Source organism: Panthera leo, chromosome A1 (genome assembly GCF_018350215.1).
Source record: "Panthera leo isolate Ple1 chromosome A1, P.leo_Ple1_pat1.1, whole genome shotgun sequence".
Lineage (NCBI taxonomy): Eukaryota > Metazoa > Chordata > Mammalia > Carnivora > Felidae > Panthera > Panthera leo.
The window spans coordinates 73,025,115-73,051,881 of NC_056679.1; the positions used below are offsets into that span (position 1 = coordinate 73,025,115).

Sequence of the window (26,767 nt, forward strand, 5' to 3'; positions counted from 1 at the left end):
AATAGATGCAGGGAAAGCATTTGACAAATACAGCATCTTTTCTTGATAAAAACCCTCAAGAAAGTAAGGATAGAAGGAGCATACCTTGAGATCATAAAAGCCGTATATGAACAACCCACGCTAATATCCTCCTCAATGGAGAAAAACTGAGAGCTTTCCCCCTAAGGTCAGGAAGAAGACGGGGATGTCTACTCTCACCACTGTTATTTAACACAGTATTGGAAGTCTTAACCTCTGCAATCAGACAATACAAAGAAATAAAAGACATCCAAATCAGCCAGGAGGAGGTCAAACTTTCATTCTTCGCAGATGACATGATACTCTATATGGAAAACCCTAAAGATTCCACCAAAAAACTGCTAGAACTGATTCATGAATTCAGCAAAGTTGCAGGATATAAAATCAATGCACAGAAATCGGTTGCATTCCTATACACTAACAATGAAGTGACAGAGAAATCAAGGAATCAATCCCATTTATAGTTGCACCAAAAACCATAAAATACCTAGGAATAAATCTAACCAAAGAGGTGAAAAATTTATACACTGAAAACTATAGAAAGCTTAGGAAAGAAATTGAAGAAGACACAAAAAAATGGAAAAAGATTCCATGCTCCTGGATAGAAGAACAAATATTGTTAAAATGTTGATACTACCCAAAGCAATCTATATATTCAATGCAATTCCTATCAAAGTAACACCAGCATTCTTCACAGAGCTAGAACAAATAATCCTAATTTTGTATGGAACCAGAAAAGACCCTGAATAGCCAAAGCGATGTTGAAAAAGAAAGCCAAAGCAGGAGGTATCACAATCCCAGACTTCAATTCCCAGATTACAAAGCTGTAATCATCAAGACAGTATGGTACTGGCACAAGAACAGACACTCAGATCAATGGAACAGAATAGAGAACCCAGAAATGGGCCCACAAACGTATGGCCAACTAATCTTTGACAAAGCAGGAAAGAATATCCAATGGAATAAAGACAGTCTCTTCAGCAAGTGGTGTTGGGAAAACTGGACAGCGACATGCAGAAGAATGAACCTGGACTACTTTCTTACACCATACACAAAAATAAACTCAAAATGGACGAAAGACCTCAATGTAAGACAGGAAGCCATCAAAATCCTAGAGGAGAAAGCAAGCAAAAACCTAAGGCACTAAGGAATCTACTCCTGAAATCATTGTTGCATATATGCTAATTTGGACATAAATTTTAAAAAATTAAAAAATTAAATTAAAAAATAAATAAAAATAAAAGAGAATCACCTGGGTAGGCTCAGTTGGTTAAGCGTCTGACCCTTGATTTCGACCCCAGGTCATGATCTCACGATTCATGAGATCAAGCCCTGCGTTGCGCAGAGCCTGCTTGGGATTCTGTCTCTTCCTGTCTCTCTTCCCCTCCCCTGCTTGTGTGCTCTCTCTCTCTCTCCCTCTCTCTCAAAATAAATAAATAAGCTTTAAAGAAAAAAAAAAGACTTAAAAGACCAAGCACAAAGTGTGACTTTCTTTATATCCCAGTTCAAACCAACTTAGGAAATGACATCATGAAATAATTGAAAATCTTCTGACTGAATATTTGATATGAAGACATCAGTGTTAGCTTTTAAGATGTGAGATGGTTATGTTACAAAATAGTTACCTTGTAGAGATATAGAAAATATTCATAGATAAAATTTTATGTCTGTGATTTGTGTCAAAATACTCATGGAGAAGTGGACGAGAAGTAGATAAGGCAGGTTTGGCTCCAGGTTAAAGTTTGAGGGCTAGGTGAAGGGTACCTAGAAGTACATCATACTATTTTGTTTTCTTGTGTGTGTGTGTGTGTGCTCAAAATTTTCTATAATAAGTACTGATATATTCCATCTGATTGTCAAACCCCACGGACATAACTCATATCAGATACCAAGACTCTCATATTGATGACAAAGTCTACTGTATGGTTGTAGGGCATGTCTTCAGAGTTAAAGTCCTTTTTATTGTTAAATATCAACAAGTGAAATAATTTCATTATTTCTATTGCTAACATTAAAACTTGTGTGTAAATTGTATAAAACTATGTACTTTGCTTAGTAAAAAAAAAAAATGGAATGCTTTCTAGTTGTTTATTCTATTAATCATGCCCAAATATTCCAAGTATAGTAAATATATGTTTTAAAAAGATCAAGTAGCATTTATAATAAAGGAGGCATTGCTATTCCTGGCATTAATGTAATGGTGATATGAAAAACTGTCATCTCTCTTGTCATTTAATAATAAAATGATTGGCATTATGGAATATTTATGAGTCCCCCCCCCAAATTTATTTTCTGAATGAGACCTGTACTTTATTCACATACTAGGAATAAGCCAGTACAAAATACATTTTTAAAATATTCACTTGTTGCTAAAATTCTTGCTGCCCCACCCCCACCCCAATGCCACCGATCTGTAGTGTTCTCCCCCCAGCCCCTGGTTGACCTGGGTTTTCTGGACCTCCTGCAAGAGTTCAAGCAGGGGTCATCAGCCCCAAGGGCAAAGGTAAGGTCTGCTGTTGGCATTACAGTCCAGGTTCTCAGTCACCTCCACCATCAGGTGAGCCTGCTGTGCCCCTGAGCCAGGGGACGTGAAGCCCAGGGCGGTGAAGTGCATGTGCAGGCAGTGGTAGGAAGGCGGGTAGTACAGGTACACTGGGAGGTAGTCTCCCTTCCCCTGGTAGTGCTGCAGAATGGCTTCCTGCCCCTCCTGGAGGATGTTCCTGCACAGTGGCAATGCTCCGGAGCGAGGGCCCAGTATGATTTGATGCCCGCCCCCCTCGTGATGGCAGATGGTGATCACATGTAGGTCAATGAGCTGCTGCTGAGGTCCAGAAGGAGGACAAAGTCATCACAGGAATCTGGCTTCGCAAAATCAGCATTAACTCCCGTATTTCGTGACATCTGACATTACTGAACCCTCACTGCTATATAAAAAACTCTCTCCCTCTGTGCAGTCCCAACTTTCTGGTCATTCTCTCCCAATCTCATTTATAGGCTCCATGTCCTTCAACTCATCCTCAGTCACTGGTGTGGGATAGGAAGAGAGCGTCCTCTCCTGTGCGATTATGAGGAAGGCAGCATAAACTAAAAGGAGACCCCACTGCATGATGGGATCAAGCCCAAAGTCATCTGCTTTTCCACCCCATCCGTCCAGAACAGTTGTGCAAATCTACCAAAGAAATAAAACATTATCGGTTTAGAAGACACTTCATGAAAAGACCGTTTGACTTTATCTGATTTTATTTTTCACAGAACACCACAATAACAACCAGCTTTCCACTTCAGATGAATCTAGATATGGTTATATCAATTTGGATGAACTGGACTGAAGGACTCCAAGAGAGACCCCAAGAGCTTTTTGGATGAAGTCCATATATTGCACGAACTTGAAATCTTTGCCACCAGAGGAACTCTGAAGTTTGTCTTCTTTAAAGTTCTTGGGGGAATAGTCCAGCGAATGGTTTGAGGCATAATCTCCAGCGAATCTGCTGGTATACAGGCATAAAAAAATGGCTGGTTTTGTTTGCTTTCAGAATGGAAGTAGACATCCTCTCGATGAGGCTTTGATGATAACTTAGGTTTGCTTGCATAATGATTCAATCTTTCTGACTCATAATTACATACTTTTTTCTTTCTTGTGAATTTCTCTTTATTCTGTGTATAACTGTAATCACAGTCCCAATGAAGGTTGTTCTTTGTAAATAAATCCAACTTTGCCTTCTTTCTTTCTTTGCTTTCAAGATGACTGTAAGGTTTGCCTTGGCTTTTTGCAAGATGTAATTTGATATTTGATTCCGTTAAGGGAACTAAAGAGTAGTTGGTTCTGTGCCCTGCAGACCATGAAGACTTCCCTTCACTGAATGGAACAGAAGATGAGCTAGATGGAACGTCTACAGTATTTAATGAACCATAGCACAACCAGTCAGGAAATGGCGTTGTGTCAGATGACCCGTATTTCCTGCTTTTGTGGGATTCATAAGAAGGTGTCACAATTGAGGAATGTTTTCTACAGCCTCTGACACCATGATGGGAACCTGAATATTCCCTGTAAAATGGTTTCAAATTAGTTTTGCTTTTTCTCATCTTGTAGAGATTTTCCAAAGGAATGCCTTTCTGTAATTCAAACAGAATGTTTTGGGATTCCTGACTTAAATATGGGTTTGCTTCTAAGAACATACATTCTTTGCTCCCATATACTTCAAGAGCTGAGCATGCCTCCAAGTTGGCCAGACTCTCAATATTTGTCTGACTCTCAGCAGAATCTTCAGAAATCGGAATTGAATGGGAATCAACTAAATGGGGAGCACTTTCCTGAGTCTTTGGATCAAAATATTTATACGTATTTGTTTCTTGAAACCACCCATGACATTGTTTATCTTTTTCTGGAGTCACATGAGACTTTAACTCTGAAAGAACTGTACTATCTTTCTGAGCTGTGCCCTGTTGATCAGCGTTAGAAGCACACACATGGGTTGGCTTGAGGAATTTTTTCATCAGTGATGAGTTTTCATGGGGACTTTGCTTTTCGGAAGAGATGTGGTGTTCTAACGGTTCTGTGTCAATGCAAAGACCACCACCGCTTTCTCCCCTGTAATCTCTATTTTTACAAATTGCAACTGTGTTTAACTTCAGGATATGTTTGGGAAGTGCATTTGGTTTAGGGAACATACTTTTGACTGGAAGCCCCAGGAGAAAATGAAGGTATTTGTATTGCAAATCAAGATCTATTTGATGAAGAGATTTTTCCTTGAAAAGTAACAAAATTTTGTTTTTTCGTTTTGGTACTTTGGTACCAGAATTAACAAATTTAGATAAAGGTTTCTTTGTATTCTGAGCATTGGCCATTGTGTAGGATTCTCTTACAATTCTGGGAAAGGCTGTCATTTGAATCTCTAATGTTTTTATAGAAAAGTGTACGAAAAGTTTGTCTTTTTCTTCTGCTGAGTAGTTTGGAAGAATAGGAGTCAATGGCATCTCATTAGCAGAAGTCGCTGAAGATGCTCCACTTTCTAGCTTTCTAATACTCTTTCGGTTTGCAATGATCTCTTTACCATCACTTGAAACATTGACAATCAATGTCTTCATACAGCGGACAGGAGGTGAATCCTTGGGGTATTTCTGATTTAAATTAGGTTCTGTACCATCAATCCCTTCTAGAGACAAAAAGCACATTTTTTTATGTCTTGGATATAGCCTCCAACTGTTATGTTCTGAAATAGACTGTTTTAGATAAAAGTTGAACTTGTGGAAAGATTTTTTTGCTATCTCTGGTATCAGATTCAGTCTTATTTCAAACGCCTTTGACTCTAAATGATTAGTGAGCTTATTGTTTTCTTTGGGAAGAAGACGTTCCAAAATGAGTTTTGGCTGCAATGTGGGAGGTTTTGTTGTGGATGTTGTATCTGGACTTCCTGCAAAAGATGGTGACTTCCAAGCATCAGGCTTATGAGCTTTTATTTTTTCCAGTATATCCTCACAAATTTTGTCCTGAATCATGTTTTTTATCTGGGATTCCAAGATATTTTTAACTGCTTCATAAAGAGGAAGTAAACTTTCAGCACTTGTCCTTTCTGCCACTACTTTTATTTCATTACTTTTAACTTGGGATGGTACAGGCCCACTTCCTGGAAAAGTTTTTTGTTGCTGGACCTTTGGTGTCGTTGTGTCCTGGATAGGTTCACTCTGATCCCCCTGTTCTGGTGGCGAGGCACACCCCATGATATCGAGTAGCTCAGCCCCATATTGTGTTTCTTCTACTCCTGGGGGGGAAATATTCATGCTTAGGGTACTTTCCATGTGGGTTTCTACACTGTCCTTTGGATCATCAGACATGAGTGGACACTCTGTGGGCGTCAGAATGGGTTTTGGTGCCTTTTCTTCTTCCTCAGTCATAAGCAAGTAGGGTTCCTTTATGATCCTTGAGCTATCAGGCCCCGGAACAACGTTTTCTTCTTTTGTTTGTGGAATCAAAATGTTTTCCTTTGCTTCACGGCTGAGGTTTGTTTCTGATTTTGACAGTGGGGAGAAGGGAGGACACCCTTCTTTTATGATGCTTGAACTGTTCCTCTTAATGTCACTAGTGCTTGGTGATTTCTGTTGGAATTCAGAAAGACAGAGTATCTTTTCTCTTTCTAGGTTTGTCTCAGATTCTGCTGTTTCTTCAGTCTGAGATGAATTCACCGTGGAAATAGAAAGACTTCTGATACATATTCCTGAAGTATCTTCACGCCACAAAACTGTTTTCTTTGGTCCGCTGAAGTCATACTCTAATTTCTTTCTATTGCTTGGAATACCACGTCCTGTGTTATTAAGAATCTGTGAAATTGGGTGATTTTGGATTTTCATAGTTAAATATTTGGGGCTCAGTTCTCTCTTCAAATCTGCTATTGTTAATCTGCCTTTCTGGCCTTCAAACTTGAGAGAAAGAGGAATGTAGGCATAAAATGAATCCAGAATATGTTTTTGAAACATTTTTCGTGGCTGAATATTTTGTTTTGCACCAGGGACTTCTAGGTCCTTTTTATGTTTTTGCTTGATTGGGCAGCTGTTTCCTATACGAGTGATCACCTGAGTGTTAATTTGAGACTCCTCTGCCTTTGGAGATGGAGTGCTCCCATTTACAACATTATTTGTGTCCCTTTTTAAGTTCTCCTCTAGACTGACAATGATGTGTTTGTGCATTTCTGTTTTGTCCTTTTCCAGACAGATAGCTATGTTTGTGTCTATTTTTAATTCCCCTTCTTCCAGTTCTAATGTTTTTTGCTCCAGATTTATAATAGTACTGGTGTCCATTTTATTTTTTCCTTCCAGATCTTCAGATTGAACTGGAAAAGTCCAGTGGGAGGGAAGAGGCTTCTGACATGATTCTAGAATGCATTCCTTTTGTTCTGGCACCAGCAATGCCTGCTCTTTTTTCCCTCTGAGGGTATCAAACACTGTAATATCCACATGTGTTCCTGGTAGTATTTGTATTCTGGGGTACACCATAGTTTGCTTGCATACATCTGTTTCCAATTGCGTCTTCTGCCTTCCATCTTTAAGTGGGAGTTTAAGAGAAAGGCTGGAATCCAGGCAGGTCTTATGTCCCCTTTCAGACTGTAACACCACTTGCTTTTTCACAACAATCTCTTGTTCTTCTATAATTGGGGGAGTATCTGACTCTGTGATATTCATTTTCTCAAGCGATCCCTTTGTCTGTAGGGCTAATGCTTTGGAAGAGGGCATTTTGCTCATTTTATCATGATTTTGTACCTCTTTCTCTGGCTTATCAGATGTGTATGAATTTCCAGATCCTGGAGATGCCTTGGATAACGTTTTTTGTTGGGGGGCATCTTGCTCTGAAACAGAAAATCCTTTTGCACATACAGGGGTACCAAATGTGACATATATTTCCTTGGATATTTTCCTTGGTGGTGAAACTAAACTCTTAGGACTCCTTTCATGGTTTAAATCATCCATTATTTCAGTTTCTTTCTTCAGGTTGGCCATCTTAGCTGGATCCATTGTGGGGTAGGAAAGAAACGTAGTAAAAGTTTCTGTTTTGTATTTTTCTGGTAGAGCCTCTTGCCCTGTAAAGAAATATTCCAGCCTTTTCCCACTTATGGTATGAAATCCTGTTAAATAAATGTCCTCATGCTGTGAATTTAAAACTAACAGACTCAAGTCTCCTTCAGATTTGACTCGTGGAGGTTCATTCCTTTGCTGTACACTGACCGTGAAGTTGGATGTCCACTGTTGCACTGTCTCTTCTTGTGGCACAGAGTGTTTGACTTTCTTCACAACGATTTCACTATCACCAGCAACTACCTCTGTAATTGCTGTTTTCTGGGTATCTGATGATTCCTGGAGATTTTGCTGGAGAGGAGAGGATCCTGTAGCTCCTGGTACATCTTTGTCTATTTTGTTCCCTGAGTCTAGATAAAGGGCAGGTGCTGATGGGATGGAAAGAAAAGTCCTTGTCAGAACTATAGGTAGCTCATCTTTACCTTTGCACATATTTTCCTTTTGTTCTTTAATATTCAACACAAATTCCTTTGTGTTAAAGATATGGGAAATTGATGAAATCCTGGCCTCTTTGCGCTGCATCCTAATCCTCATATCAACTGTTTTCACTTCATACTTTTTTTCTTTCTGTGACATACGTTGTTTTCTTTCTCTTACATCACGAATTGCCCCTGCACCTGATAATGCTGAAAGCATGCATGGAAGTAGAGAGGGTCTTCTAATTCCAAGCATTTTTTCATTTACTTGTGTACCTTTATCTAATGTAGGGTTGGCTGAATGTTTGGAAACATAAATTTTTCTGAGCACTGTACAGGGTGGTTTACCTTGACCTTCATGTTTCTTTGGTTCTTGCCCTCCAATGATTAGATGCAATTCTGTTCTATGGAGCATACGTGAAGGAGGTGATTTCTTTGACTTCAAGATTATATCTGTGATATGCGCCATACTTTTCATATTTGTTTTTTCTCTGTCCTGCTCCTCTTCCTGAGGCATACATTGTTTCGCATTTTGACTATCTTGCAAGACATCACCACCAATTCCTTCTGTATGTACTATTTCTCTGGCATTTGATACTCTCTGCACAACAGACCTTGTAGCTACTAACATTTCATCATCTACCTGTATTTCTTTATCCAATTGGAGGAGAGGGGGAGACGAAGATGGAGAGGAAGTGTTGGCCAGAACCACACCTGGTTCATCTTTACTTCCTTGTATCTTCTTTTCTTGATGTTTGGGGAACATGAGGTTTACTGTTTCTACTCCATCCCCCTCCTTGTTCTGGGGCATCTGATCTTTTCCTTTTTGTGGACTGATTAAAATATCTCTAGCAGTTGGCTCTACACTTTCCACATCTTCAGAATCTGATGATTCCTGGAAGTTGACTGGGGAAAGAGAGGATCTTGTTAATATGGCCATTCTCTTTTTCTCACATCTGGGATTCTTGTAAAGGTGAAGTAGGGAAGATCTACAAGTACAAGTACAAGTCTTAGTTGGTATTGTACCACCTGGCTCACGCTGACCTTCCTGAGCCATTCCCTCTTGGTCTTTAGTTTTCCACGGATGGTCACTTAGATTGTATCTAAGTAAAATAGGTGATCTCTTTTCTTTTAAATGCCTATCACTGGGAGCCACTGTACTATTCATCTCCATGTTTTTCTCTCCATCTCTCACTTCTTTCTGTAACGTGTGTTCTTTTAATTCTTTTACATCATTTGAAAGTTCTCCATCAGTTGTTTCTGCATATGCTGTTTTCACTGCATCTAGTGATTCCTTGGACTGTAGTTGTGGGAGAGGCACATTTGTAATTCTTATCATGTACCCCTCTCCTTCTGTTTTGCCAAATTTAAGATATGGTAGAGTCAGTAAAGAAGTACAGATGTTTCCCAGATTTTCAACGAGGTCATTTTTCTTTTTCTGCATCTTTCTCTCTTGCTCTTTCATTTTCCACTGCAATTTTTTGGTATCTAGTATATGTGAAAGGGGTACTTCCTTTGCCTTCAGAGCCATACATCTTGGGGCCATTTTGTCTTCAATAACTATTTTGAGTCTATCCTTCTCTTTTAGCTCACCATAAAATGACTTAGTATATGCTTCTTTGCCTGAATTGGATGGATCCTGAATCTTTGATGGTGGAAAAGTGAAGTGTGTTTTTTCTAATGTGTCTTCCTTTTCATTCATTTGCCTGTCCCATTTCAGGTAAGATGGAGAAGGCAAGGAGGCACAGGCTTCCTTCAGAACCATTTCTGGTTCACTTTTGCCTTCTTGCACTTCTTTCCCTTGCTCTTTAATATACAAAGGTAGTCTCTTTCTACTGGATAGATGTAGAAGTGAAGATATCTCTGCTCTCAAAGTGATTATTTTTGGGAATCTTCTACCTTCCCCATCTTTTATTTTTACTCTGTTCTTTACCTTTGTATATGGCATAGGCTGATTAATTTTTATCATTACATCGAATGAGCCAATGCCCTCACTGGAATCTGCATGTCTGGGTTTTCCTGCATCTGATGACTCAGGGCACAGCAATTGTGAAGGAGAGCATCCTATCATTGCAAGTGAGTCCTTGTTTTCTTTGGTTCTTGTGTCCAAACTGTGGTGAGGTGGGGAAGGTGTGGAAGGAGGAGTTTTTGTCTGAGCCACATCAGGGTCACCTGTTCTTTGCTGCTCTTGTTCTACTTTCTCCATCATGCTCCACTGTGGTTCCTTTCTGTTGTTCAAAGCACTGTGCTCAGTAACCCTGAACACAGGAGGAGGTGGTGATATCTTTGCCTTACAATCTGTGCCACTGGGCCGCATTGAGCCATCTGTGGCTTCTGTTTGTACTCTGTTCCTTTCTTCCTGTCGTGGGTGTTGTTCTTCTTTTATCACATGGCTATCAGATGACTCTGTAGGTGCCATTCTCCCTGAAGGCAATGATTCTTGGAGCTCAAGATGTGGCACATCATTTCTTATTATTCCTGGCTCACCCTCCTCATCTTTTATTGTGTCCCACTTAAGATGAGTTGAAGAAGTGATGAAAGGATGAATTCTGCTCAGAAGCACAACAGTGTCCTCGTTATCTTCTTGTCCCACTTCCCCTTGTTCTTTGATGTTGACTTGCAGTTTCTTTGTTTTGAGTATAAGGAAAAGGGGTGATTTCTTTGCCCTCAAAGCTATGTACCTGGGGTGCATTATGTCTTCCTCAAAATTATTTGCTTTCTCCTCTTCTGTCTGTGTCATGTATTCTGTTCTTTTTGAACTGCTTGTGATGCCATTCAAAGGTGGTACTGTATATTTTAATTCCTCGGCATGTGATGATTCCTTGTGCCATGAGGGTGGAAGAGAGGGTCTTGTTACTCCTTCTTTCTCTTCCTTGCCTCCTATACCTTTGTTTAACTTAAATGGAAGTAGAGAAGTTCTTGTCAGAAGCTTATCTAGTTTGCTTCTTTCCTGTAGGTTTCCTAATTTTTCCTTCATGTTTGTCTGTACTTCTACAATTTGGGAGCCACAGCTCCCAGAGGTATAGAGTACATGTGGGAGTGGTAATACCTTTTCCTTGGAAGTTGTGCCTTTGGGATACATTAGATATTTCATATTTACTATTTTTCTTCCATCTTCTCCTTTCTCTGGCTCATACTCTTGCACTACTCTTAGATCCTTTGAGATATCATCCCCAGTTGACTTTGTATATGCTGTTTTCCCTGCCTCAAATGATTTCTGTAACTGTAGTTGTGAAACAGCAGGTCTTGTTATTCCTTGGCTGTCTTCCTCTCCTTCTATTCTTGTGTCCAATTCATGGTGACTTAGAGAAGATTCAGAAGCCCCATGTGTTGGCAGAACCACTTCCCGTTCACCTTTACCTCCTCCCTCCATTCTCCCCTGCTCTTCACTTTCCGGATCCACGTTCACCTGCTCTTTAAGATCCGGTGGTATGTCCTGTGAAAGTGCTTGCTTTCTTTTTAAATCTTTATCTTTTGGATGCATCACGTCTCTCTCAGCTGATATCTCTACATCACTCTCTTCTTTCTGTGGCACATAGTCTTTTGCTTCTTGTACATCACTTGTGGCATCGTCATCAATGGACTCTTTATTTGCTTTTTTCACTGCATCTGATGACTTCTGGTGTGATAGTTCTGGAATACAGTATCTTGCAACTTCAGTTAGAGAGTCTGCTATTTTAATTCTTGTACCCAACTTTAAATGAGAAGGAGCAATTATGCAAGGGCTGGTATTGCTCACAAGGACATTTGGCTCATCTTTAATTTTTTGTACCTTTGTCTCTTGCTCTTCAATATCCAGCTGGGTTTCCTGTGAAATTGGTGATTTCTTTTCCCTGAAAGGTATGACTTCTTCCTTTTTTACTCTCTCCTCTTCTTCCTGCATTATATGTTCTTTGGCTTTATTTATGCTGCTTGAGATATCACCATAAACAGACTCTTTGTATGCTATTTTTTCTATATCTGATGATTCCTGGAGTTCTGGTTGTAGAAAAGAGGACCTTCTTTTTATTAGCCTGGTTTCTTTCCCTGTTATTCTTATGTCCACTTCTGAGTAAGATGGAAAAGAGATGGAAATACAAGATGTGTTCCGAATCCCAACTTGATTATCTTTATGTTCCTGCATGTTTTTCTCATTTTCTTTGATATTCAACTGTAATTCCTGTGTGATTGGAGACTGTTTCACCTTCAAAGCTATTCTTTTGGGTTGCACTATTTCTTCCAAAGCCATTTCTACTCTATCTCTCCGTGGCATATATTTTGCTTTTTTTATACTGCTTAAAATATCATCAGTTGGCTCCTCACGTACTCCCATTGCATCAGATAATTCCTTGAGTGTCAGTGATGGAAGACAAAACCCTGCGATTCCTCGCATGAGGACCTCCTTTATTCCAGGCATCCATTCCAGGTGCGGTGAAGAAGGAAAGGAAGCATGGTGTTTATTCTGAACCATGTCTAGATCATTTTTATCTTTCTGCATCGTTTCCTCTTGTTCTTTGTTATTCCACTGTGGCTCTTTTCCATGCAGTATATATTTAAAAGGTGTTTTCTTTCCTTTAAAAGTGACACATTTGAGGCCCATGATGTCTTTCACATATACTATATTTTCTCCATCTTCCTTTTTTCCCTGTGGCAAATGTTTTGATTCTATTACACGGCTTAAACTATCTCTATTAATTGACTTTGCAAATAGTGTTTTCCTGACACTTGATGATACCTGGGACTTTAGCGGTAGAAGGCAGCTCTTTAGTATTCCAGACTTACCTTGCCCTACTTCTATTCTTGAATTCACATCAGTATGTGGTAGAGATGGTAAGGAAGCACACAAGCTTGTCAGTTTCATACATAGTTTACCTTTACCTATCCGCACCTTGCTGTCTTGTCTTGTAATGAACGAGCCAATTTGTTCTGTACTTGGAATGTAATCCATGGTGCTAACTACTTCTTTTGATGCCTTCTCTTTACATGGCATCTTGCTCTGAAATATGTCCCTCGAAGAGTGAGAAGCAGGTTTTGGAGAAATCTGGTGTATACATTCTGGTTGCTTTTCTTCTTTTCCCTCAACAGGCAAGCCAATTCCTTCTGTATTTGAAGTGTGGTACATTGGTGCCTTTAATACTTCCTTTACACACGGCAATTTCATCTGAAGGACATCTGTCAAGGAATAAGAAACAGATGTTGGAAGAGCCTTGCATGTACTTGCTTTTTGAGGTTCTTTTCTTCTCCTGTTGTGCAAGTCAACTCCTTCTGAGCATGGAGGTTGGTCTACTGGAGTATCTGCTTTATTTGATGCTTCGTCTACCACTGAACTCAAAACTTTTGAACTCCTTCCTTTTGCTGAGACATTTTTCATTAGCTTATTATTATGGAGTTGATGCACTATGCGTGAAGAAATGGATTCCAGAATATTTTCTTTATTCTGGTTAGACCTATGTAGTTGCTTCGCCTTCAGTTTTTCAGAAAAAATCATTTTATTTTCATTTAATCTCAATGGACTGTCAGTTACCTGTGATTGCTCTTTTCTCCATGGATTTACATATAAATTTATAGGAATGCTTACATCTTCCTTCCTTGTATTTACCACCTGTGTTATCTGGAAATGATTATCCCTATTTGGACAAGATACAGAATCCACAGTACTGTCAGGAATGTCATCTGGCTCCACCTCTCCTTTCTGCACTGCAGATATATTTTGCTGGGCCACCAGATTGGTGTAAAGAAACTTCTGTCCTTTTGAGCCTTGGAAGATATCAGTTTCTTCTATATCTTCTCTTCCCAATAGATGTGAAATATTTTTTTTGCTGGTGTACATCTCTTCCTCAGCTACCTTTCCTGTGTTTTCCAAACGAGAAGTTTCCATAATGGGGTAGGCAACAGACCCCAGATTTGTCACTGAAACACTTCCTTGTTTTGGCAATTCTTGCTCCTTGCAAGTCTTCTGTTGAGAAGCATTCAACTCTGTAAGAAATATATTCTGTCCTTTTGAACTTAATGAAGCATCGGTTTTCTCTGATACTTGTTTCCCCGATGGAATTGAAACCAAACGTTCAACCATGTCTATGTCTTCTTCCTTCACTCTTTGTGCAACAAGAAATTCACATCCTGTAAGTTTTCTAACTCTTGGGGCATCGAACCTAGGGTAATCAATATCCCTCTTCTGGGAAGATAGACCAGGGTATACTTCTCTTTCCAACGTTACTCCTATTTTCACGGGGTCAAGCTCCTTCGTCACTTGTTGGCCAATCACTAACTGATCTCTATATTGAGGGAGAATGTCTAGTAAAAGAGTTTGGCGATTTTCTTTTTGTGCTCTAATGTATTGTTTCAGTGTTTTGATATTTCTTGATATAGTATTCTTAATATCAGTGGACTCTGAAGATGACATTTTTCTTTGGCTTAGTGGTTTCTCTAGCTTTCGCTGGGGAGAAGTGTAAAGGGGCTTTCTTGGCCTGTCTTTCTCCCTTTTTACTTCTGTAAACTGTTTAATTTGAGATGGAACAGATCCAGAATCACAAATAGTGCTCAGAAGTACATCTGTTACAGTTTTATCTTGCCAGAACTCCCTCTTCTGCTTCTTCATGTTACATGTCTGTTCCTTTTTGTTTCTTCTGGTCCTACATCCTATAGTATGACACAGCTGGGAAACAGGTAGCTTCTTTGCTTTCAATTTTATCCGTTTGGTATGCATACTGTTTTTTACATCTGCTGTTTTTGCCATAGCTTTATGTTTTACAATTTGAAGATACACAGGTGTGCAGGCATAAGCAGAGCTAGCATTTGCTTTGTTTAGGGCATTTCCCTTTTCAGAAGACTCTTCAGAGATACCCCAGGTACTAGGTGATGGCTCCATTTTTATGTGTGAAAAAATAGGCATGGAATCATATACGGATTTGAGGTCCACACGTAATACAGTTTTCTCTCTCTTCGTGCCTATCTTCTTTTCCTGTCGCTCATTATTGCTTAAAGCAGCACGACTGGTAGCATGAAGCGGTTGTGAAATCACTAGCCCTTCGGTTGGCAGCTCTGTATGTGTTGGCTGTGTGTGACGGAACTGTGATCCTCTGTCAATCCCTGTTTTCAATCTGCTCTGCCTTCTAAGGTCAGGGGTATCCGGTGTGAAGTCAATGGTATTTGGAAATGTATTAGCCACATTTTTATCCTGCCTCATCTGTTTCATTTTCGTTTTTAAATTGGATCCAGGTTTATTCCTGTATTTTGTGGTAAACTGCCTTCTGATCTTAAGTATTTGTGAAATTGCCAGCTCCTTTTTCTTCATAGTTGAACAGTTGATATTCAAGGTGATTTTCTCTTCTAATAACTGTACTGTGTTTTTCTGGCTTTCAGGGTCAGATAAAATAGGTGTGAAGAAATCTAAAGGCCCCAAGAAAGTTGTGGCAGAGTTTTCCCCTAACTCTGCCTTTTCTTCTGTAATATGACCACGAAGATTTTTGTGAAGTGTTCTGTTATATATGGTGCTCCTTGCTATTGTATCGAATGAGTGTTTATCAGTCACTGTCTTGGATGGTGGAATCTCAGTTCCCTCAGCAGCAGGGAGTGACGCCTCTACAACACTTTCAATCCACTGTCTCCCTTTCATCTTGTACTGAAATGTGCACCCCTTTTTCTTTCTATGGCTTCCTGTAATACACCTTGTGGTATTAAGCAATTGTGAACTTGGTCGTTTCTTTGCCTTCAAAGTTACATGCTTGGAACTTACTATACTTCTCTTGCTTACAAACTCCAATGCATAGCTCTGGCTTTTGGGTACCGATGAATCAAGGCTGGAAAAATCTGAAGGTTTTAAGACTGTTCTCACTAAGTCATTTTGATTCCATGCCTTCTTCCCCGAGATAGGGCTATCCCAATGTCTCCTAGGATTTCCATCCCATAGAGTGCCACATTGTATTGAAGCGGTCTCTGATTTCCTTGCTTTTGGCAATGGAGTCTTTACACGTTCCATACATTTTATTCCTTCTTGAGTAGAAAGACCTTTTTTCTCTGTTTCAACTTGAAGAAAAGTCATCATGTGTCTAGAAACAGGCCCCGAAACGGTTTCTCTAAAGCATTCTTCTTGTCTCATCTTTTGTGCTGTCCAAGGCAAATTCCAAGTCCTTCTGACTTCTGAATTATTCAGTTCAGATGTTGATTGGGAAGAACCAGGATTTTTCATTTGATCGGCGCTGAAGCGGCGGTGTTGCCCACAGTGTGGAACTGAATCCAATAACATTCTTTGGATATTTTCCTCTTCCTTTTCATGTTGCACATTCATTTTCATTGTCTTGCTTGATCTGTTTTGCATATCAGTTGAGCTGGCCTGGTTCCATGCTTCCCTATCACATGTTGATTTCCTTCGCTTTGCAGGGATATGGCTGTGCAGATTTACTCTTAGTTGATCTATCTCTGCTTTTGATGTGCTCTGCATTTCGATATCTATTTTGTTATCAGCTGAAACAGGTGCGGGAGACAAAAATGCATTAGCTATACTTTTATTTTGTTGCTTGTCTTTTATTGAAGATTTTAAGTTGCAGTCCTGTTCCTTTCTACAGTAGAGATTATCATGCTTAGTGATATGAAGCATCTGTGAACAAAGCGGCTTCTTTGCCTTCATGGTTACACATTTGGGACCCGTGGGATTTTTCCTTCCTGGAAACTTTAATACCTTTTCCTGCCTTATAGAGTCAGAGAAAACGGATGTTGTGGACGTTGTTAGTAAATCTCTGTGCAACTCTCTATGTTTTCTGGCAATGCGACCACTCATTTTCCTCCTAGAGCTTCCATCACCAGGATCTCCAAGCACTGAGTTTCCCGATTTGGTAGGCGGAATATTTTGATCAACTCTGTGCTTCACTACTTTGTGAGTTTTTATGCCTTCCCCCTTGTCTTCAGGTCGTAGGGAAACTGCCATGTGAACATCCAGCTTCCTTGCAGGGCTCGCATCAGATTTGGCACTACACTCTGCTCCATCAGTTGAAAAGTAGTCCAACAGTGCTGTCCCTGATTTTGGACATGGAATCTTTTGACCGAGTCTATGTGGTATGTCTTTTTGTGGCGGGATGTTCTTCCTCAGCTCTTGAATGTGAAGTGGAATCAGAGGAGGACAAGTAGACTCCAATTTATTTTCTGAAACCACTGTCTGTCGCTGTACTTCCTGCTCTGTAATAAACATATTTTGATCTTTTCTCCTTCCTGTACTACACAGGAAATGTAGACCTGCCTCGAATAAAACTCCAACACCCTCTCTTTCTTTCCCACTTTGCCATCTTGATTCTGATGTGCTGCTTGAGTTGCTCCCATTATTAGAGGAATATGGACACAGTTTTTCCCCTTCATGTTGTTCTAGCTGTGAAATACTGCTTTTATTCCTTAATGGGTCTTTCTTTGCTTTTATTTTTTGATGCGTTTTGATGGCAGGTGAAACGGGTGTATGTGAAATGTAGGTATTCGTAAATATATCTGACATACCTTGAGATATTTCTGGGGCCATGTTTTCCAAGATGCAGTCCTGTTCCTTTCCATGGCTAAGAGCTGCAGAGCTAGCGATGTGGATCGTCTTTAAAATTGATGCCATCTGTGCTTTCCCCGTTCTAGATTTGGGGATTTGTGGTGTCTTTCTCCACCCTCTAAAATCAGATGAAGCTGGAGTGGAGAAATCCAAAAACTTCAAGGTTCTCCCTTGTAAATCCTTTTGCAATCTTCTCTTCCCTTCTGGAATAGATCTAGCAAGTTCCTTTCTAGGGCCTCTTTCAGATGGGATGTCACTCTGTGTTGTAATAATTAAAGGTTCACGAACAGATTTCCCTAGGTCCGGAGATAAAAGCTTTGGGCTCTTTGCATATTTCAAGCCTTTCTGTGCTTTCGTTCTTTTTGGTAGCTTCTCAACTGGAAGTGAATTCAAGATAGTGCAGGAAACACAATGCAACACGCTTTGTGTGAAAAGTGTTTGTTGCTGCTGCTCCTGAGTTGTGTTAAGTGGTTCTGGGATTTTTTTCCTTGCTGAATTCTCCAGTTCTAGTTCTGATCTCACACAGCGAGGCTCCTCCATTTTACCAGTGATGGAACTGAAGTGCTGAGAACTCCGTGGGGCTGCTTCTTCACGTTGGCCTTTGACCTCCTTCATGCCCCTGGAGGCACAGCCCCTCTTGTCACTGGAAAAGGCCCCGCTGGCTCTCTCTCCATCTGGTGACAGCTCTTGCTGTTGCCGTTCGTGACTAAATCTCATTGTCCACAACACATCTGACTCTGCTTTTATTCTGTTATGCATTTTCATGTCAAGTGAAACAGGCATGGGAAAGGAGACGGCATTTAGGGTTTTGTCTGCCACAGATTTACCTTGTTTCATCATGATACTGAAGTTGCATTTGTATTGTCTTCTATGGCTTGGAATACCACGTTTTGTGATGCGAAGTGTCTGGGAAATTGGTGGCTTTTTTGTCTTCAAAGTTACCCATTTGAGACTCATTTTCTTTCTCTTCTCTATATATTTTAAATGGTTTCTCCTTCTTTTCAATGCAGGTAAAGCAAGTGTGGCTAAATCCAAAGACTCCAGAATCGTTGCTGGAAATTCTTGTGCTAATCCTTCTTTTTTCTCTGCAATAAGATCTTCCGGTACCCCAGAGCACTTTGTATGAATTAAAAAGTCAATGTTCTGTGATTTCAGGGTCTTTGGAGGTAAGTTTTTTAGACAACCATTCCCTGAGATACTAAATATTGTTGAAATTGGCGTTTTCCTTGCCTTCATAATTACACATTTGGGACTCATTTGATTTTTTAAGGCTCTACATGTAAATGTCTTTCTCTGCCTTTTCGATTCAGACAGATCAGGCCTGGAGACCTCCAAATACTCCAGGACAGTTGCTTCTAGATTTTTTTTAAACTCTGCATTTTCCTCTTTACCATGATGGTACAGTTCCCCCATATGGCTCCCAACACTTGGGACACCACCCTTCACTGTATCCACTAAAACTTGACCAATTAGTGAGTCCTTTGACTTTAGAGGAGGAAGCTTTGAACTTGCTATACATATTGCACCATTTTGTGGATGGTGGCTTTTATTTGGCTTCTCTCCCAGCATGGAATCTGTAGGCTGCATTTGTTGTGGGATGTCTTGTTCTATAACAAAGAGAATTTTCCCACTTCTTTGGTTTTCTGATTGATGAAGGTCAAGCTCCTCCCTCTGGCCTGAACAGAATTTGAAATGTGTGCTGTGCTGTGAAATTACTTTTAATATCTCCTGGTCACCGGTTTCTTCCTCCTCATCTTGAACACTGTTTTCTTTGGTGTCATCTGAAGTAATATTCCCTTCTAGTGGTGATGTTGCTTGCTTTACCTGTTTAGCCCTGAGACTTCTTTCTCCTAACATGTCTTTTTCTCTTTCTATCTTGTTATACGTATTAATGTCAGGTGTAATAGTCATGAAAGAATACATTTTAGCTGCCATTTTTTCTCCGTGATGCACCTCTTTCATTTTGGTTGTAGGGTTACATCCCAATTCTTTTCTATGGTTTGGGCTAACAGCACCCTTGATATTGAATATGTTTGAAACTGACCGTTTCTTTGCCTTTAAAAGTCCATATTTGGTATTCACTGAGGTTTTCTTGTCTGAATATTTGAAGTTTCTCTGGGGTGTAGATAAAGCAGGTAGGCAGAAATCAAAAGTCACTGTGTCTTTCTTTTCAACACCACCAGCCTGTTCCTTTTGGTGATTTGCGTCAGATGGGACACCATGTTCTCTTGCAGAAAAAACGATCTCATCATTCTTCACTTCCTCTGACTTAGGAGGTGAAAACCCAGCGTAACTCTCTAGCTCTCCAAATTGAAGCTGATCCAGTATGGGGCATGAAGCATAACTTAAAACAGTTTGTGTACCATGCATTTGTGGTTGTACCTGAAGATTGCGACTTCGTGGTTGTTTCAGCTCCTCATCTGATTGGACAAGGTCAAAATTCTCCTTCTGATACGCATTGAATATGAAGCTTTGGCTATTCTCTGGAGCTGGTGACACTTCATGTTTTCCTTCCTCCTCTTTCCCATCTTTCATACTGTTGGATAAGGTACTCACAATATGATCCGGGCAACATACTTTTCCTCCATTTAGCAATTTCTCTTGCATTAGCTGCATATAATCAAGCCCTGTTACCCTCTGCATATCTGTCTCTACATTTAACCCACTACTCATTTTGGTGTTGGGCAAAATAGGCACCCGGGACTGAATGATATTGAGAAATGCATCTGCTGCGTTTTTATTTTGTTGTGGCTTTTTCCTTTTTGTTTTAAAATTGCACTGCAGTCCCTTGCTCTGCGTGCCATTAAGCATATGTGAAGCTGATGGCTTTTTTCCCCTAATAGTTCTATATCTGTGATTTGCTGTTATTTGCTTCCTTGCTAATTCTAATGTGTTTTCCTTTCTTTCAGATTTAGAAACAAAGGGCTCAACAGAACCAGAAGAATGCAGGCACGTCACTTGCAAATCTTTTGGTAACTCTGAATTGTTTTCCACAAAGTGAGAATCTAGTACCCTTTTCGGGTTTCCACCAGATGGTAAGTCACACTCTGTCATGGTGTTGAAAATGTTATCAAATGATGACTTCTCTGCTTTGGGAGGTGGACTCTCGGCACCCATAGGGGCTGTTATGGCATGTTCTGTTTGGCTGGGTTTCTCGAGTTCCTCGCCTTCTCTAGGAGCCATCTGGAGGCTAGTCTGCAAGGCAGTTTGTGCAAACCATGTTTGGTGCTGAGCATCTTGCTCCTGTGTTAAACTGCCCAGTGCTGTGTACTGTTCATCAAGGTGGGTCTCCTTCCCTTGACATGCATCGGGCCAGAGACGCTGGGTATGCTGCGAAGCTGCCTCTAGCAATGTTTTCTGCTCCACTTCCTCTCTGTCTTTCACTTTTTCTTCTTGGTCATGGAATGCACTACACTTATCAAAGAAATCAACATACCGTGGTCTCACTTCCTCTGCTAATTGCCCTTGCTTTAACTGAGCGTGACAGAAGCTGTTTGTCTCTCCTTGTAATCTGCTATGCATAGGAGAAAAAAGGCTACTTATAAAGTCATATACCAATCCATTAGCTTGGTTGATCTTCTCCAACTTGGCCTTCGCCTCGGAGTCCAATTTCTTTCTATGACCTGTGCTATTAAATACTTGTGAAACTGACGGCTTCACTGTATTCGTTGGTACAGACTTGGGCTTCACTGGACATTCTATGTGTGAGAATCGTACTCTGTTTTTATTCACTTTTGAGTGAGTTAAAACAGGCATGTGGCAATTAAAAGTCTCTGAATACATTGCTGGTAAATCTTTTGGTAGTTCTGCCTTTGTGTCTGCAAAAAAGTAACCCATTTCCCTTGTATCATTTCCATAATCTAAAACATCACTTTCTCTTGTTTGGTTTAAAGGGTCTCCAATCACTGATTTTCCTGATGTCGGAAGAGGTATCTCCGCATCTGCAGTGCGTTTTAAGTCTGCTTGTGTTGCTAGGCTTTTCTTCATATTCTCAACATGAAATAGATCCATTATTGGGGTGTAAACAGACTCCACAAGACTTTCTCCGGATGTAACTGGTTGAGGCATTTCTTCCTCTGTTTTGAACTCCTTCTCGGGATTTGCATTCAATCTGAGGTGCCAGGGACCATGAAGGACTGCTTCTGGTCGAGCTGCTTCGTCCCCTCTCACTTCATCTTGCAATTTAGCTTCTTCTAGTGTGTTTCCAGAGTCATTTCCTTTATTAATAAAATTGGAATGCTTTTCTTCCCTTTCATCCTCTGATTCCTCTTGGTTTGGCTTGGTATGGCCGGGATTCTCCGCATTGAGTCTGCTGTGCGTTCTAATACGAGGCACAGTAGACATGTGGGGGTAAGTAACATTCACAAGCACATCAGACACAATTTTATCTTGCAGTATCTGTTTAGTTATGATTTTAAAATTGCCTCTCAATCTTCTCCTAAGACTTGGTATACCATTCCTACTGATATTAGGCATCAGTAAATTTGCTGGCTTCTTTACTTTCATAACGACAAGTTTGGGACCGAGTACTGTTTTTGCTCCTGACCATTTTCTTCTGATTTTCTGCCTTTTGAAAGACGATAAAGGAAGTGAGCGGATGATGAACAACCCCAGGGCAGCTGCAGGGAAAACTCGTTTTAAGTCTTCTTTTTCCTCCGCAATATGATCATCTGGTATCTTTCTGGGGCTTCCACCAAATAGGACATCACGTTCTGTTGTATCAGTTAAAACACCACCCACTGGTGAGTTCTCTAGCACTGTAAGAGGATTCTTCGCATCTGCAGTCTCTCTGCCTGTAGGTCTGTCCGTGATTTGCTTTACCTGAACTTGAAATGGATCCATTGTGGGGCATGAACCAGTCCCCACAATTGTTTCTGTAGAAAGAGTTTGTGGTTGTACCTCTTGCTCTTTATTTGGGTTTTTTCTACTACCTGAACTGCTCTGTTTAATTTCAAATCTGACATATTTAGGCTTCTGCTTTAGTTGCAGGCTGACCCTGAAATCTTGTTTCAGCTGTGGAACTGCTTCTTGTAAAGTTGGTTCCTCTTCCTCTCTGTCATGTTCTTGTGGCTTTTTAATACATCTCTCCTCAATGTATTTTGCATCCGATGCTTTCTTTTCATCTGGTAATTTCTCTTGCTCTACCACTGAATAACTAAACCCTGCTGTTGATGTATCTGTCTTGGCTTTTAATCTGTTCCGCATTTCCATATCAGGCGGCCCAGAAATGGTAGTGTCAGTGGTATTGTGAAACGTTGCAAATATACTTTTATCTTGCATATTTATGTTGCTTCTCGTGTTACATTGCAGTCTCTCACTTTCACTTGGGTCATCACATTCTGTCACATGAAGGATTAATGGTTTCTTTTCCTTCATAACTGTATCTTCTGTACTCTCTTGAGTTTTTACACTTGCTACTTGCTCACTGCTTTTATGCTCTTTAGTTCCTAGTGAAATGAGCAAATTGACCTCTGAAGTCTCCAGAACAATTTCCAGAAAATCTTTTTCCTTTTGTATATTTCTGTTTGGAAAGCACCTTTGTGTTTCTGGCGAATTAGTTGGTAACTCCTCTCCATTTGAAAGTGGAAGATGGGAATTCTCTGTACTTTTTAGGTCTTCCTGTGTTTTCATTCTTCTGTTTGATTCCATTTCAGGAGAGGAAGCAAATTTTTGCCAAGGTTCTGATATAGCTTCTTCTAAAGGTGCCTCATGCTTTGGAATATGCAGGTCAGATGTTTTTTTACTATTGGGGGCATGGAACTCTGCAATACCAATTTCTTTTTCTTGTGTAATTGGGTCTTTAAGAGACTGTTTATTCTTCCAGTTTGTTTCTATTAATAAAGAACAAGGTGCTTTTAATGGAAAAGTATTGACCATGAAAGACTCTTCTAGCCAGGATGGAAGTTTTGCTGAGATGTTTTTTTGTCCTTCATTTTCTCTGCCATGCTGCTTTACATTTTTAGCATTGCCTGAGGTTCCTCTTTTCTCAACAGACCCCACACAACTGACATTCTCTGCATCTAGTGACTTGTTTTGCTTCAGCAGAGAATGTCTACGTCCTGTTACACCTGGCATGACTTCTACTAGTTTTTTTCTGGAATACCTCTTAATATAAGGAGGAACAAGCTTGGAAAAGTAAAGAAGATGCAAAGCTATATCTGATACACCTTTCCTTGGATGTAATTCTTTCTTCTTAGCATTATACTTGCATCCTAACTTGCCAGGTTTTGAAGTGTGGCATACTGTCATTTGAAATACCCATGGAGTTGTTGGTTTCTTCGACTTTTGAGATGAAACTTTGCAACTAAGTTTACTTTTACCGTGTAATGCTTTTCTCCAGTTTTTCTGCCTTTTAAAGGTAAGTGAAAGAGGCACTGAGCTATATACAGAATACTGGTTTAGTTCTGAAGAAGCAATTTGTTTCTGGCCCTCTGGCTTTACACTCCTTATTTGGAGCATCCCTTCTGCAAATGAATTTGGACTTACGGTTAAAACTAGAAATCTGGCATTCTTAAAAATAGCATTTTGCCCCTGCGTTAAATGTTTAATCTGGTTTGAATCTTCAAACCAAACAGAAGAATATTGGGTCTCATGTAAGTGTTTATTATCAGACTCTAAGCCCTTGATTGAATGTTGAGTCTCAACAGAATGTGGGACATTAACCAAATGTTGGCTTCTGCCCATAACCTGGGTCTGGAAGGAGTCTTGTGTGCTGCTGGAAAATGGCTTCCTAATCAAATCTTGAGGCAGAGCAAAATATCTGGCCATGATATCAGGCTGGCTGTTGACTGATTCTTGGTTGTTAACAAATTGTTGGGCTTGACTAGTAAATCTGGCTTCATAAAAACCTTGATTCTGAATAGCATTTTGTACTGGAAAAGAATCTTGTGCTTGGGTAGGAATATGCATTCCAAAAGAATGTTGATTTTGAATCAAGGACTCTTGAGGTCTTGAGTATGGATAAGTAGTTTTACTCTCTAATATAGTTTTGGGTTTTAAAGGAATTTGATTTCTCACAGTTTCTTCCAGAAGTCTGACTTGGTCTCTGGAAAGAAATAAGTGGGCAGGAGGACATGGTGCCATATCTAGACCTTCACTTTCTCTAGAGATGCTAGAGCGTCTTGAAAAGTCAAAGTCAGAAGAAAATGCTGGATTTTTATTTTTGTTGGTTTTCAATATTGCAAATAATTTCCTTGATGAAAATTGTGCTGTTTCGTGTTCGATATAAAACTTTTCATATCCTCTATGGCTAAGAAAAAATTCCTTTACTTCTGAGTGAAACAGTGACAAAGATGAGCTAGTCCCATGTGAAGATGGCATACGACTTTCACTAGAGCAACTTACTTGATATTTACTTTCACTAGTACCTGACCATATTACTTCATCTGTTGGTGAAACTCTATCTTCAAAGTTACCTTCCTTGTCTTCAGTTTTAAGTGATGAAGTAATTGTTCTTACTGAAAACTCATCAACTCTGAATATAAGAAAACAGTTTGTAAATGAGTTGTCATTTAAGACATATTTCAAACAAGAACTCTCTTCTAATTTAAGGTAACTCAATAGAGTATAAGAACACAGCTCAATATAAAGATGAATTGAAAAGTCATTATTCACATTACAGAATAACTCATAACCTAGTTCCACTCATTGAATAAATCAATCCACTGACAAAGTGAAGTAAATTATTCTCATTTCTCAGAGAATGAGGGATTTTTACCTCAAAAACCTATCCCAAAGTCTATTTTAAAAATTTATTTATTTATTTTGAGAGAGAGAGAGAGAACAAGTGAGGGAGGGGCAGAGAGAGAGAGAGAGACAGAGAATCCCAAGTGGGCTTTCCACTGTCAACACAGAGCCCAACTCGGGGCTCGATCCCATGAACTGTGAGATCATGACCTGAGCTGAAACAAAGAGTTGGAAGCTGGACGAACTGAGCCACCCAGGTGCCCCTCAAAGTCAACTTTTGACAGCAAAGAGTCAAAGTTGCAAGTTAAAATTACAGTAAAACTTTGGTTTGTGAGCATAATTTGTTCTGGAAACATGCTTGTAATCCAAAGCACTTGTATATCAAAGCAAATTTTCCCCTAAGAAATAATGGAAACTCAAGTGATTCATTCTTCAACCCAAAAATATTCATATAAAATGATTACAATACTGTAATATAATAGAAAATAATAAAGGAAATACAAAATATAAAAAAAATAAATTAACCTGCACTTACCTTTGAAAACCCTCGTGGCTAGTATGAGGGAAACAAGAGAAGGGTTATTGTGTAGAACAACTTTCACTATCACTGACAGTCTCACTGCTATCTATTGGCTCAATGGACTCTTTTTCTGCATGGGGGCCATTTTATATACTCGCATGGATGTTGACTACAGTACAGTATTAATAAACTCTTGTCATACACTGTATTTAATGTAACTGGAAATAAGACAGCAGAGGAAAGGGTCTGTATCTGCAGGCAGCCTGACCTAGAATGAAGCAAAATATTCCTAAGCTTACTGTTGTGTGGAAAAACAAAGGACTGTCCATAGGTACTTTGAAGTGACAAAAAATACACTAGTGCCAGTTGTGGGCACCTTCCAAAGTTCTGAAAAATCACTGCTTTCTGCCAAACACTGTAGCCTGAGACCAAGCATCCGAGCATGGGAGATGATCACCCACAATCTCGCAGAGAAAAAGAGAGAGAGAGAGGGAGTAGAACCATTGTGATCATGTGACATTCGGTGTCATGTACTACCCACATTGCAAAACATCACTCATTATCAAGTTAAAAAGTATCAAATGTTTGTTTATCTTGTAGAACACTTGCAGACCAAGTTACTCACAATCCAAGGTTTTATTGTATATCCTTTTACAAGAAATATCAGTTTGTTTCTGTTCTCTGCATGAAAATTTGACAAGAATAAAAATATTCTTTTTTTTAAGTTTATTTATTTATGTTGAGAGAGAGTAACAGACAGAAAGTATGTGTGCATGACAGCAGGGGAAGGGCAGAGAGTGAGGGAGAGAGAGAATCCCAAGCAGGCTCCACGCTGTCAGTGAGGTGCCTGGTGTGGGGCTCGATCTCTCAAACTGTGAGATCATGACCTGAGCTGAAATCAAGAGTTGGATTTAACCAACTGAGCCACCCAGGCACCCAAAGGTTAAAAATATTCTTATGGATGGGCACCTGGGTGGCTCAGTCAGTTAAGCATCTGACTTCGGCTCAGGTCATGATCTCACAGTTTGTGAGTTCAAGCCCTACGTCAGGCTCTGTGCTGACAGC

The 26,767-nt window shown here is 39.9% G+C and overlaps 1 protein-coding gene across 1 annotated transcript in view; it reads right to left on the reverse strand.

The window, feature by feature from the left end:
- Positions 1-3,098: 3,098 nt before the first annotated feature.
- The window catches only part of CCDC168 (coiled-coil domain containing 168), a 29,412-nt gene continuing 5,743 nt past the window's right edge, over positions 3,099-26,767 (reverse strand). Inside the window, exon 4 of the mRNA XM_042930071.1 lies at positions 3,099-24,970. Coding sequence (XP_042786005.1) covers positions 3,325-24,970 — 21,646 coding nt within the window. The 3' untranslated portion in view covers positions 3,099-3,324. The remainder of the gene's footprint in view (positions 24,971-26,767) is intronic.